We start from the raw sequence: 15,356 nt of genomic DNA on the forward strand, positions 1-15,356 counted from the left end.
TCAAATTTAATTAGTGATAAAATATTCATTAAAATATAATCAAATAAGATCACCAAATTATTCAATCCATTAATCACTAATTAACCCTAATTACTTTAGTTTAGATTAATTATAATTAACTTATTAACATATCATTGATTAAATTAGTCGTTAATCATGGTTACTAATCTATTAATTCAAATCCTCTAAGCTCCTAATGTTAACAAATAGTCAAACAATTCAAGGATTAAACATATTTGAAATCCTAATTAATCAAATTCTACTTATAACCGTATAATAATTACATATATAACCTCTAATTTTTATCTATTTGCAAAAATAACAATTAAAATTCTAAAATAAACTATCAAACTTTATATATTTAGGGTGATAGTTCTTTTTTATTCTTTAAATGGTAATATTATAAATAAAATTAATTTTGTTTTTCTTCAAAAAAAACTTTCTCTAATATTGTGTTTTATTTGTTTGAGGTTTGCTATCATATCTTTGATCGAAGTGTAAGTCAAATTTTTAGGCTGAGTCTGATTTTAAATTAAATTTAAATTTAGCTAATAAAAACATGAAAAAAATTTTATCTTCAAAATTATTAATTTTTTTTTTAAATTAGTGTTAAATAAAATATTTATTTACATCTTTAACCTATTTTGAAACTTTTGAATATTATTTGAATGATTAAATGATCTTCAAGAGTATTCAATTGTGACTGTCATTAAGATATTTAAATGCTCCATAAATGATTTATGATCATTGGGATCAATATGGGCAGCTTGGTTAAGCCGTTGTGGATTTTGGCCAAATTTATCAAAATGCTCGTCTCAAAAAGCTATAAGTAGTGAATCATTTTTTTAGCAGGAGGAGGTTAAAGAGCCAACAAATTCTATTGTAATTTTCAGCAATCACTATCGATGACCGTCATTAATAATCTGTTGCAATATGGGAGCTCGACCTTGTGTTTTGATGATTACAAATTTTGTCGGATATTTATTTACTTACTCTTGCATTTACATGTTGGAAGTTTTTTTTATGTGTCACTAACAATTTCATGTACAAGATACATTGAGCATAAGTGAAGAATCAAGGCTCAAGATCGTGTTGCATTAGTGTAAGTTAGTATGTGTTAGAGTTTATACTTTTATATTTTTCTTGTTGTCTTTTATATTAGGTGTATATTAGCTAAACAATCACGCGCACACACATTATAGGGAGTAAATTGAATATTTTTTTCTTGTTAATTGTACTATACATTTTAGATCGTATTGTACTATATGTTCAAATAAAAATTAATTAAAATAGTTCAATAAATGAGATTAATTAAATTTATACTACACTCAATCGTACTGTACAATATGATATTTTGAATATATGTTACTTAAAATAGACAATTTTAAATTTTAAATTTTAAAATGATAATACCGTACGAATATTAATTAAAGTTACATAATTTAATCACATAGATTAAAGAATCGAATCAGGACTTAATCAATCATTAATGATAATGTTGTATGATCTTTATCGTCATGGATTATCAGCAAAGAGCTCAACTAGATGAACTTGATTCGTTCTTTGGCGATATATGATTCAATATATCTACTTGTACTATACGTCGTGAATCGTATAGGATGATCTTCGACATAATTGAACTAATCATACTGTACGATCTATGTATTAAATTGTACAATCTGTGCATTTTATTATACGATCAAAAGACTTCGTATGGAAAATTACGATTTTTGAGAGCCCACTTTATAAACTCTTGTTATGTCTTTAGGGTAAGGACTGCTTGAGCAGTCAAAGAAATTTTCATCTTAGGAGAGAGCTTCGAGAGCTAAAAAAGCTCTATTGCATTTTTCAACAATCACAACCGATGACCACCTTCAATAATCATTGCCACAATCTACCGACTTTCTTCATTTGATTATTGTCACGTGACAACAAATATTCAACCATGTTATAATACTTTAATCGTCTATTTTTAGGCATATGCCCTTTCTAATGTCTATAATGAAAATTAGATAATTATTTTTAAATGTATAACCCTACGTCCTCTAATTGTTCAAAAGAGTCGATCCTTGTACCTATAATTATAATAAGAATTATTGAAATTGGACTAGGCCCTATAGCTGCTCATCTTCTTCGATTTTCTATATAAAATATTTTTGTCTTTCCCATATCGCCACAAATTTTCTTCCGTATAACAGATCTTAAGATATATCCAATAATTTTAAGCATATCATAGCGTAATTTAGGATATTTTGACAAAAAATTTCTCTTCGAAATATTAATATTGTGCATGCTTTTAATATTTACATAAATATCACAAAATTCTTATATATTTTCTTATCTAGCACCTTGTTTTTAATATTTATTATTTATCACTTTAATGTCTCAATCATAGTGAACTAAATGTTTGGAAATGTGTGTTTTATTTAATTAAATTAATATTAATAACATTTTCTTATATGATTTAATTTTTTAGTGTTATCTGATCAAATATAAAATTTTTGATATTCTATATATATATACTCGCTAGTGAGTCTCTCGCACATAATATCTTGATCGTTGATTTCAAAAAGCTGAATAAATCCTCACCGTTTATTAATTTGACTATTCGTCACGAAATTTCCGTTAGCCATTCTTATCTCCCGGAATTCTCACGCTCCCGCGCTCTTCTCCCTCTCGTTCGCACGCCCGGCCTGCCGCCGGAACGAAGCCCTCCGCCTCCCCCTTCTCTCGCGCGATCCAAAGCCCGGCTGGCCGCCGACCCTCTCTCACGCACAGGTAACTTCTACCTCATTTCTTCTTTTTCTTCGTCCTCCTTTCCTTCCTCATCTTCCTCTCCATTTCTGCTTCTTCTTTATTTTCTTCTTGATTATTTTCCCCTATCTTTTCTCTGTTTTTTCCCTTTCTTCCCTTCTTCTTCTCTGCTTTTTTTCCTTCCATTTCTGTCAGTCTTCATCCAGTGACAGGAAGCCCACCCCGCCTCTCACCACATCACTGATGTCGACTGCCACGGCGAAGCCTTCAACATAAAATAAAGGGGATGGAAGAATCGTAGGACGCAGTTTCGTGAGATACTTGCCACAGGACGAGGCGGTGGCTCCGGACCTTGGCGCCGATGCCGACGGATTGGACGCGTCGGAGTCGCAGGCGGTTGTTGATTTTCTCAATGACGAACTTTGTCGTCTCCTCAAGGGATTTTCTGAAAGACGGTAATATCTCATTTATAACCTAATAGGGGTGTCAAATTTTGACACGACACGAAACACGACCCGAAAAAATCCGGGTTCGGGTCAACCAAAATCTGAAACGAGTCGGGTTCGGGTTGAAAAAATTAACCCGTTTTAAAAATCGGGTCGGGTTCGGGTTGACACGGAAACACGAAATTGACCCGAAAGTGACACAAAAACTCATATTTGACCCGAAAATCCGAGGTTGACACGTTTTTGACCCGATTTTGACCCGAAAAATGAAGATTGACCCGATTTTGACATGAAAACTAGCAATTTTGGGTCAATTCTGTGTCATTCGTGTTGGGTCGGGTTGACCCGGACCCGAATCGGGTCGGGTTCGGGTTGACCCGAACAGTGCCGGGTCAGTTCCGGGTTCGACCCGAACCCAACCTGTTGACCCGATTTGACACCCCTGAACCTAACGTGTTTTAACTTAGGCCTCGTTTGGAACTGATTTTTTTCTATTTCTTAAATTAACTCTTTAGTATAAAAATTCAAATTTTTTATTAAAAATTACTAAAAATTTAGGCTTCCTTACCGCGTATATGACGCATTCTGATTGCTGATTTGTCTCTGAAGTACAAACTTCGTTTGACATTCGTACAGAATAATTTCTCCTATATTTAGATCATGTGTTCATGCGACGTGATTTCTAACTAAAAAAATATTATTTTTGGGTGGATTGAAATTTTTTTTTTGGGACATTTAGGTCAATTAAGGCAAATTCACACACACAACGCAAACACAAAGACTCGAACCCAAGACCTCTTACTTGGAAGCCTAAGCTCTCAACCAACAAGACAAGGTGAGTTGCGTGTGGATTGAAATCTTATAAAAAGGTTTTTTAGCGTCCGATGATTTAGAGAACACCCATTCAATAAAAATTCAGAAGAGGAATTTATTTTTTCCTGATGCATATAATTCTCAGCTTTTCTATATTTGAGAATCGTTTCATGATACTTTTCAGCTACTTTGTTTTGATATTTAATACCATCACCATGCAACCTTACCAAAAGAAGCATTAATCAATGAATAGTTATTGCACGTGCATTAAATTCTTCGCTTTTTTTTATCCTTAAATCAAACGATCACAAACGAGCTATAATCGAGCTGGGCCACGAGTATCTTGTCAAACACTCAGTTCTTAGTGGTCCTTCAACATTATTTTATGAAAATAGTAACGTTTGTGTTTGTTATGATGACGACTTCATTCCTATGATGATATTTTTTCTATGTTCACGTATATGTTCATAGTTAACACATATTTGCCTTAATATTAGGGGTGTCAATTTCGGTTTACGGGTCGGGTTCGGGTTGAACCCGAACTGACCTGGCACTATTCGGTTTCAGGTCAACCCGACCTGTTTTTGTAAATGGGTAGATTTTCTGGACCCGAACCCGACCCGACCCGAATGACCCTTGACCAACAAAAATATGTAATTTTTTGGGTCTAAAAAAGGGTCAATCTCCTTTTTTCGGGTCAAAATCGGGTAAAAAACGGATCAATCTAGGGTTGATGGGTCAAAAACGGGTTTTCGGGTCACAAACGGGTCAATTTCGGGTCCATGGGTCGATTTCGGGTCAACGGGTAAACCCCAACCCGATCCGATTTTTTAAATGGGTCAAATTGTTTAACCCGAACCCGATTCGTTTCGGGTTGGGGTCAACCGAAACCCGAAATTTTCGGGTCGGGTTTTCAGGTCGGGTCCAATATTGACAGCCCTACTTAAAACTGTATTTGTCATTATTTGTTTTTTATTTTCTTTTTAGACAACTTGAGAATCTGAATGAGATTATATTTTAATGTTAAATTAATATTAATCTGCAATATGAAAGTTTAATTATAATATTAGATTATTTTTAAATTTGTGTGCATTGTTAATTTTTATTATAAATTATAAATAAAGTTTATTTTTTTCCTAAGATTTATTTTACAAATTAAATAAAATAATATTATTGATAATTTTTCAATATTAATTTTAATTTTTTTTTAATTTGCCTGCACTATAAGCACATGCAAATAAATTTAGTAATTTTAATTACTTAATAGTGATAAACTTAATATTTTTTCATTTTAACAATGCTAATATAATTAAAATATTCATAATATGAATTTTTATTTTTAAATTTTTATTCACGTGGATTAAATGGACGTGCAATTAAACTAATTAAATAAAACATTAGAATTTATGTATACTAAATTTTTTTTGGTGATCATTATCGACAACTATATCAAAAAATATTATCATGTATGTAAAATTTTTTTGAAGTCTCCAACTAGCTTTTGCCTCGAGATTCGTGCCTGATCAAGCTAATTTTGTGATGACGTATCAAATATTATTGATAATTTTTCAATATTAATTTTAATTTTTTTTAATTTGCCTGCACTATAAGCACATGCAAATAAATATTAGTAATTTTAATTACTTAATAGTGATAAACTTAATATTTTTTCATTTTAACAAAGCTAATATAATTAAAATATTCATAATATGAATTTTTATTTTTTAATTTTTATTCACGTGGATTAAATCGACGTGCAATTAAACTAATTAAATAAAACATTAGAATTTATGTATACTAAATTTTTTTTGGTGATCATTATCGACAACTATATCAAAAAATATTATCATGTATGTAAAATTTTATTATCTGATTATTTTCGCTTGGTTACAATTATTTTATTGCACTTTAATCCCAACTTCTTTAATCTTTACAATGAGAATCAAATAATTATTTTCAGTTATGTAACCTTATATTCTCTAATTGTAGATAAGAGTAAATCATTATACTTAAAATTATATAATGAATTATTGTAACTCGGCTATACCTTGTGGTTTTTCTCTTCTTTGATTTTTTATATAGAAAATTTTGGCCTCTTACAAATTCTATCTTTGCGTATTGAATTTTTATATGAAGCTAAATCCAACATATTTTAATCCCATCATAGCATAATTTAGCATATTATGTCATATTTTTTCTCTTAAAAACATTAATAGGGTTTAAGATTTTAATATTTATAAACATACCACAAAATTTTTCTATTTATTGTTCGACAAGTTTTACGCTGAATGTCGACTACCTAACGCAACCCTCCACTTTTCTCATCCAAGACTTCGGACCTGACAACGACAGTGTCACAGAAAACGGCGGCCTTCCGATGATCCGGTTAGGAGAGTAGAGGTATTAGATTTGACTTATGTTAAGAAAGATAGGGGTAGACCTAAAAAGACTTGGTTATAAAATATTAGGAATGACCTTTCTTTATTAGATTTAAATAAGAATTTGACTTTTAATAGGACACAATGGATAAAAATGATTAATGTAGCCGACCCCACGTAGTGGGATAAAGGCTTGTTGTTGTTGTTGTTATTATACATACCACAAAATTTTAATATATCTACATATCTAATACTTAAATTTTTATATTTACATATATGCACCTTTAATGTTTATATCATATCAAAATAAATGTATGAAAAATGCATTTTTTATTTTAAATATATTAATATTAGTGATGTTTTATTATATAATTTAATTTTAAGTGGTATATAATTAAATATATGAATTTAGGTATTGGCATATAAATCCATCCCTGTTTTTAATATGAAGGGATTTATCAAAAATCAATCCCAAAAATGGCGATTTACATACTTATAATACAAAATATTATGATTTGTTTATTTAATACATAAATTTTACTATTATATATTATAAACATTTATTATCTTTGTTAAATGAAGTAATTAAAAAACTGATTTTGATCCCTCATAATCAAACAATTATTATGTCAGGCAACCTGATGTAGCTCTACATTCGGACGCCAATAACATGTCATCATGTGCTCTTACTCTTTACTGCGCGGCCCGACGACTTGACCCTGATCGGAACTCGGGATTGCTATGTTCGTGTATTGTTAGGTATTACTTGGTATTGCTAAGTATTGCTTGACAATAATGAGAAATACCGCTCTGTAAACACCAATACCGAGCAATACCTAACAAAACTCGGTATTGCTATGTATTGGTCTTCATAGAATGATATTTCTCATTATTGCCAAGCAAAATTGATCAATACCTAGCAATACCGAGCAATACGAGAACATAGCAATTCCGGATCCGTTCCGGGTCGAATTGTCGGGCTGCACGATAAAAATTAAGAACACGTGACACTATTTTATCGATATCCAAATATAAAGCTAAATCAGATCACCTGACCAAATAAAAGTTCCTCATAATCAAACAGAATATTTCCTTCCGCGGTCAGAATCAAAATCGGGTTGAAGAAAGCAAAAATAATTCCGCGGTGACACAAAAGAACAAACGCACCTCTGTCTCCCCCTCCTCACACTCTCTCCCTCTGTGTCTCACATCTCTCTCTCTCTCTCTCTCTCTCTCTCTCTCTCCCTCCCTCCCTCCCTCCCTCGCTCCCTCCTTCTCCTTCCCTCTTCTTACCTCGCCCTCTCATCCCTGTCCCCAATTCGTTTTCAGAGAGTTTGACGGGTTGGATGCTAGTTTTTCTTCGGGTAAGGAAACCCTAAGTCGACGCTTGCTTTGTTCTTCAACAGCCGGCGATATTGTAGGGCGGTAACGTGCTTTAGAGCAGTGTAGAAGTGACGCTACAAATGGATGGAGGACCGGGTGCTTACAATCCGCGGACGGCGGAGGAGGTTTTCAGGGATTTTAGGGGCAGGAGGGCTGGGATGATCAAGGCTCTTACTACTGGTCTTTCTCTGTTTCTCTTTCTGATCGTGTTGTATTTTTTTCATTTTTTGGTTGTATTTTGGGTGATGGTGTAGAATCTTTTCCTTTGCTGCAGAGGTGGAGAAGTTCTACCAGCTCTGCGATCCTGGTGAGTTTTCTCCTATGTGTACCTTTCTTTGTGGTTACTGGATCCTGGATGAGATTACTACCTGATTATAACCCTGCGCACATTTTATCGCTGAGGATGGTTTCTCCGATATTAGAACAGGGGTGGTTTGATTTATTTTACCTATCATGCTTCCTCTTTTCTTGGAGGGCTTTGAATGTGCCGTACGATTGCTTTTCAATTGTTTTAGGCACATTTTTGTTAGTTTATTGATGTTTTTGTGATTGATTTAGCTTTAATAACTTGTAGTATATGTTTTTTTCTTACATTCTCATTCAAATTTCCTAACATAGCATGTTGTATGCTTTTGTGGTCTATTCTTAGGCTTCATTTGGGACAGATTTCTCACTTAAACACTGCTTTCTATAACAGTTTTCTCATACAAAATTTTCTTTTTAAAAAAAGAAAGTTCTAAAAAACTGCTTTTAAAAGCAATACGAAGCCTTATTTATTTCCTATATTTAGAAAATGGAATTTATGAATATTATTTGATGGTTTAGCCGGTAGTATTTTTGTGGAGAGTGATTGATATGCTGAAGGCACTTCATAAATTTATTTCCTTTTTGTTATGTGCAGAGAAGGATAACTTATGTCTGTATGGATTTCCTACTGAGACATGGGAAGTAAACTTGCCTGCTGAGGAAGTCCCTCCGGAGCTTCCTGAGCCTGCATTAGGCATAAATTTTGCCAGGGATGGCATGGATGAGAAGGACTGGCTATCACTAGTGGCAGTTCACAGTGATGCATGGTTACTGGCTGTCGCATTCTATTTTGGTGCGCGCTTTGGATTTGACAAAGAAGCAAGGTATACATGTTTATTATTTCTATAAATTATGTGAATTTGTTAAATGATAAAGTGTGACAATTTCGTTCAGTTCTTTGTTAGATTTCCGCAGGCTAATTTCTTTCAATTTATGCTTGCTTTAGTTTTTAATGTCTGTTTTATACTTCTTTTTTTTTACATGTACAAATTGTAACCTGATATGCCCATCCAAGTCCTGGGTAGACTAATTCTTAAGAGTTCATGTACCATGAAGTTCAGTAGTGAACTGTTTGAGATATTAATAACTGAATTTCAGAGTTTGTTAATTTCTACAAAGAAACTATTTAATTTATTTCTTTTCAATTCTAATATGGAGTGCAAGTGGGTGGAGTGTCAAAAAAAGAGTCACTCCTTTGAATTTAGTAGTCGAATACATAGAGTTAGGTAAATTCTTGGGTCGTTCATGAATTGATTGGGGTGAAAGTAGCTAAAATTTTGAGATGTTTGCACTGATATGAGCTTAATGTATTATGCACATTGGAAACACTAACCGTAGGCAGCTTATGTGTAAATCTCAAAAGCAAAAATATTACATTTCTTCATCCTGAAATTGTTTCTTGTTTCAGCAACCAATCATACATCATTCACTGTGTATCTTTCTTGCTTTCTATAAGTCTTGTACTATTTGGGCCCATGCAAACCTTCTTTACTTTAGGGAGCAACAAAACTAGAAGATAGATCTCATTGAATAGTTGAACTTCAGGCGCCAATAAATATTTTCAGCAATAATCTTGTTTGATAGTTTTCCTATTCCATTCGTTCCCTTAAATTGTTGTATGTGGCGTTTAGCTTATATTTATAGCTTGGTTACTATTCATACATCATGTTTTCTTTGCTTTTCTTTTCCTTTTTTATTTTATTGTTTTTTTTTTCAACATTATTCCTATCCCTCAGTCCAATCGGTGCATCTTGTAGCCTTTTTGTGCATTCCCAAATCTCATAAAGTTGTTCTATAATTTTCTCTTATAGGGGTCAGTATCCAATACTCTAATGTGATACTTTTATACTAAATATCTTTATAGTTGTGACCTAGATTCATTATAATATTATCTTTCTTGTCACAACAACTATATCTTTAATTATTGGACAAAACCCACACACAATATAGTGTTCTTAGTGATTTTTAGTTTATATATTTTAATATGCTGCTATAACATTCTCTTGTCATTTATAAAACATTAACTTCTTTCCATTTTATCAAGACTCTTAAAGTCAGCTTGATTAGAAATGATTCAAATATAGTAAATTAATGGGTTTCTCTTAAAATAGATTCGAACCAAAGATGGTTACATATGGACCTATGGTTATGGCGGGGTTGTAGTCTGACAGCATTTTTCTATATCTAGCTTGGCCTTGCTATTGAAGTGACTGATTTGGTGACTTGGACCCCAATGTGGGTCTGATTTGGTTTTGCATTACTTTTGCTTTTGAGTCAATGATTTTTTTTCTTAGGCGGGTTTCCTTTGAATCCAATGACCTATCGGGCAATCTTGTGATGGTCAAGGAAGACAACCAAACAAACATCATGATGGAAATGAAATTGTTCCTATGTTCTATGGCATCTTCACGTGGTACTTCTTAACACACATTGATACCTTTCAAATAGATAGGTGCATGAAACTACTTAACACAAGTACATAAAGTTTCCTTCGTCACCTTATTTTTGTTTCTTTGAACTTACCATGTAATCAAATTTGGGTAAGTTTAAATTTGAATGAAACCAAAGTTTAGCATCCTTAGTTCAATCTTGACTTTTTTTGGTTAATTTTATAATTTTTTTCCATGTATTTCTATTGAGTACTAGTTGATATATCAAACCTACGATTTACAAATCATTGTGAACAATTTCTATACCTGTTAATTTAGATCTCATGGTCTTCTCTTTTTTGCTTCTTAATCTTGCAATAATAATTTTACGAACCTATCTAATATTGCAGTGCTGGAAAATTATAACTTTTTTTCTTTTCCTAAATTTATTAGGCTGATCTATTGATGTTGCATTGCCTTGGTGTTTCTGGTAAGTCTCGTGATAGTTGCAGCTCATCCTTGCTATCAAAGTTTCTGCATATATGCAGTGATTGGATAAGTTTAATTACTTCACATAGATCCTAGTGCATTCCTATGATCTCATGATGGTTTCTTTATATTTTATGAGTGATTAAATTTTTAAAAAAAGTTACAATAGTTAATGAAGTAATTATTTTCTGAATTAATAATTAAATAATTCTCCCATAATAATTCAAACGATTGTTTATTTATTATAATTATTAAGCTATGAGTGATAAGTTGCAATACATATGACAGAATAATTTCTATTAATTTTTTTTTATATTAGCCTTGTAAATATTAATTGCCGACCCCACGTAGTGGGACAAAGGCTTGATGTTGTTGTTGTTGTTGTTGTAGCCTTGTAAATATTAATAATATCTGTGAAATTGGTGCCTGTAGTCCAGGCTGATCTTATATTTTCTAATGAATTTAATGTTTCTGAATTTTTTTTGTTTGGATTTTTATCATTCCAATTTTTTTAGCATAAAAAAATTTAGTAAAAGTCAGAATACTAATTCAAATTAAATTTTTTTTTTCTTTTCCTAATTTGATTATGCTGATCTATAGATGTTGCTTTGCCTTGGTGTTTCTGGTAATTCTCGTGATAGTTTTATCTCATCCCTGCTATCAAAGTTTCTACATATATGCAGCGATTGTTAATCTGACTATGAATTAGCTATCTTCCTTGGACCTATTCTTTCTTGCTAAAAAGTGAGATATTGATTTTCACTCTGAATTAATTCTTAGAAGTCAAACTACATTTTCATCAATTCTGATTTGTTACACTTTGAATTGCAAGTGTATTGCCTTCAAATTATTTCATAAATTGACTGGGTTATTCAATTCCTCATTTCTTAGTTTTTTTTTTAATCTTTTTTTTTATTTTTATTAGTTGATTTAACAATCACTATCTATCCCGCTTTCATTCTTCCTCTGTCTGCAATATCATTTGACTACTCTCTTTTCGGTCTTGTCGACTTTCATCTATTCAAATTGAACTACTGTTCCTTTTATGTTTATTTATGTTGTTATTTGATTATTAAATATGCAATATACTGGAACATACCACATGCATGCATGAAATTAATGAATTTTGCATGTTTGATTGTATGTATGCTGTAGTCATCTTCACTCTATTTGTAACTAGCAATTATTTTTAAATTTACTTCTTTTTAGCACTTATTTAACTTTATTCTTGAGGATTTATATACTTATCCTATAATGCATGTTATTTTTTAAATTTTATGGGTATATTACTATATTCATAAAAACGGTGGTCACATTCTCACTGACTCCTTAATATGTTCATACACTATGATAGTATGCGATATTAACTAGGGCATCAAACAAGTCTTTAGCTGAGGGAATAAAGAGCGCAATACCCAATTTTGTTTCTGATAGAGATTTATGCATAGGCCAATTTCATTTTTGTCCGTCAGGGGAAGGAAGCACTTCATCATGTTCCATGTTATTTGAGTTCCTTCACATAGATCCTAGTGTATTTGATGTAAAACGGAAGCGCAGACTTTGCTAAGGAGAGGATCTCCTCTCCAAGGTATTTGAAAGCAAGCCTAGGTGAGGCCTTGAGAAATTTCAGCCTTGATGAAGAAGAGAAAAGCTGAGAAAATTTCAGATTTCCGGTGAGGAAAAAGCAGGAAAAACTGTAGACTTCTATTTCCAAAATCAGAAAAATGATTTGGGAAATAGAGTAGGAAATAGTTGTGGGGAATAATCGGCTGTTTGCTGGAATCTCAAAACAGCCAAGGAGAAAATTCCGGAACAGGTTTGGAAGTTGATTGACTGAATGGTGGAGCATTAGTTACTCAATTAATGCAGAGGAGATAAGTTTAAATCCAAGCCAATGAAGGGGGGAAACGGCGGGATGTAGAGAGGGCTAGAATCCGACTGTATGAGGAGGAGGAAATTAATTTCCTTTCCAGTAGGAAACAATTCCCTGGAATTTGTTTACTGGGCCGGCAGCAAGTGAGGCCAAAGAAGGAAACTTAGGCAACAATTTGAAAAGGGATTTAATGAGGGAGAATTAATGGGAGGAAGAGGGTTTTGTATGGAAAACTGAAATAGATTTCAGTTTTAATTGGGATGGGGGAAAGTTTTAATTGAAATCAATTTCAGATTTCAAAAAAATAGAAGGGGTGTATTGATGGCAATCAATGGGGAGCCCAATGAGGGGGCTGGCGGTATGGAGAGAGAAAGGGGGAGTTAGGGAAAAGGGGAGAGGAGTTTCCAACATGAATGATGACTAGGAAAAAAAATTAAATAAATCTAAATCAATTTAATTTTAGATTTGAAGTCATTCAAAATTTTCCATAAATGGAATTTCCAAATTTGGAAAGAATTTGAATTTTGAAATTCAAATTCCAATGAGAACTAGGGAAGGGAGATGTGGGGAAGTGGTGGAGAGGGAAGAGGCCGGCGGCAAGATGGCCGGCCGGCGGAACTAGGGTGGCCGGCGGGTAGGGACTCAAATGATGGCGAAACTAGGGAGAGGTTTGGCTTCTTTCAACTATTGGTCGTTGCTTGCGGGAGATTGTGGTGGAGAAGAAGAATGTTGCATGAAGAGGGGGGAAAGGAGATGAACAAGAATATACGAGAAAGATAGAGATAACTAACGAACTCACAAAGAGATCGTAAAAACCGCGAACCTCGGACTCTTCCAGAGATTGACGGGTATTGCCAATTACCCTCCTCGGGCTTCTCCTCTCATGAACTCACTAAGAGATCACATGAACTCACTAAGAGATCAACAAGAACATAAAACTTTTCATTATCAATCAACCATCCATTACAATAGCTTAAGGCCCTTATTTATAGGCCCCAATATGAGAAAATTCGAAATTACAAAATTGCCCCTTGGGCCATAACACTCAAACAAACTATCCTAGGGGTAAAACAGGAAATACATTAATTTAGAACTAAAATTCAGAAAAATAAATCATAATAGAAGGTTTAAATGATAGCCGTCGATTTGCGACGCCTCCTGTGATAGATGCGCCAAATCTTCGTACCGATGTCCGCATCAGTATTCCTATGATTTCACGATGGTCCTCTTAGTATAACTACCGCTCTTCATCTGTCATGAATTTTTATGCCATTCAGTGAAGCCACATGAGAACCTTTGCGAAAGGTTCTATAACCAAGTGTTTGAAGAATTTTGGTTCTCCACTTTTCATGTTTGAGCTGTACAATTTGCAATTTTAATTCACGTTGCTAAAAGAAAATATGATAGCCTAGTGTTGAATATTGGAACTCGTTCTTGTTGCAACTTGACTCTTAACTCGAGCTAAGAGTTTATGTTTTTGATGATAACAAATATTGTGGCTCACATCCTATTGTTTACCTGTATTTGCAATGTATTTTTGTTTGTTTGTGTACTAACATTTCAGGAATATCATGCACAATCCAACGAAGTCTCAATGCATGCCAAATACACTTACAATGTCTTTGAAACAAGCTTAAATAGAGGATTTTAAAAACACTAAAAATTCAATTCTGCTGTCAAAGATCTTACAGTACGATCATCAGATCGTCATGTATGATCAGTTCAAAATAGCCCTTTCAGCTAGTACGATCAGCATTGCCCTGTACGATTAATTCAAGTATTTGAACAGATCGTTCTGTACGATATTGTGATCGTCCGGGACGATTTGTTCAACCGAAATGCAGTTCGTCCAGGACGACCAAAATCATCTCTGTTGATCATCCAGCATGATCCAATTTGTATTGTACAATCAAAATATTAAAATCAAGCAGATTCGATTGACTAATCACAAGATCAATTTATGCATGATTTTTATAAATCGTCCAGTACGATATACATTGTCCTGGATGATTAGAACAAAAATCACATTTCCCATTATATTTGCATAAGAGAATCAATTTACTTCTCTTATGTTTTTTTAATGAAAATTTTACATCCTTTTAACTTAAAAATTTTAAGTGGTGATTGATTTTTCTAAATTATTTAAGGAAAAAAATTCAGGATTATGTCTCTCCTTCTCATTTCCTTAATCAGGTTATTGCACTTTTGAATAAAAAATTATATCAATTTAAGAATTAGACTTTGAAATTAATTTTTTTTTAATTATCCTACATTTCTTCTATCTTATAGGAATCTTTTGCAAGTTGATGAATCCACTTCATAATTTTCTTAATTAAGCTGTTCGTTTTTATCATTGGATCGGGTTTACTTTGAATCTTTAAAGATTAAGAAAAGAAGTTGATGAACCGGTCCATCCCTCTGAACTCGTGCGGGTCTACAGAAGGAGAAGGGGAGACGGGCGAACCCGTTGGGAGCAAGGAGAAGCCACGGTGGGCCCCATAGGCCCACCTATGTGATCATGGGCATCATGGGGGGGAGGTACATG

At 33.1% G+C, this 15,356-nt stretch overlaps 1 protein-coding gene and 1 long non-coding RNA gene across 3 annotated transcripts in view; both read left to right on the forward strand.

Moving 5' to 3' along the window:
* Nucleotides 1-2,634: 2,634 nt before the first annotated feature.
* Nucleotides 2,635-3,232, forward strand: LOC114579621. Its single transcript, XR_003700698.1, has 2 exons — nt 2,635-2,778; nt 2,950-3,232. It is a non-coding gene; the product is annotated as an uncharacterized LOC114579621 (long non-coding RNA).
* A 4,286-nt stretch (nt 3,233-7,518) lies between these two features.
* LOC114578319 (PHD finger protein ALFIN-LIKE 8-like) overlaps nt 7,519-15,356 on the forward strand; it is a 29,538-nt gene continuing 21,700 nt past the window's right edge. The window contains exons 1-4 of one of the 2 annotated variants that reach the window (XR_003700704.1): nt 7,519-7,954; nt 8,049-8,081; nt 8,676-8,904; nt 10,375-10,493. Coding sequence is in view for 1 of the 2 variants with exons in the window: in XM_020824458.2 (XP_020680117.1) it covers nt 7,855-7,954; nt 8,049-8,081; nt 8,676-8,904 (362 nt within the window). In the remaining variant the exon portion in view is untranslated. The remainder of the gene's footprint in view (nt 7,955-8,048; nt 8,082-8,675; nt 8,905-10,374; nt 10,494-15,356) is intronic. The other variant, XM_020824458.2, reaches the window with a different exon arrangement.

The sequence above is a fragment of the Dendrobium catenatum genome, unplaced genomic scaffold, assembly GCF_001605985.2.
Source record: "Dendrobium catenatum unplaced genomic scaffold, ASM160598v2 fragScaff_scaffold_574, whole genome shotgun sequence".
In the NCBI taxonomy this organism is placed as follows: domain Eukaryota; kingdom Viridiplantae; phylum Streptophyta; class Magnoliopsida; order Asparagales; family Orchidaceae; genus Dendrobium; species Dendrobium catenatum.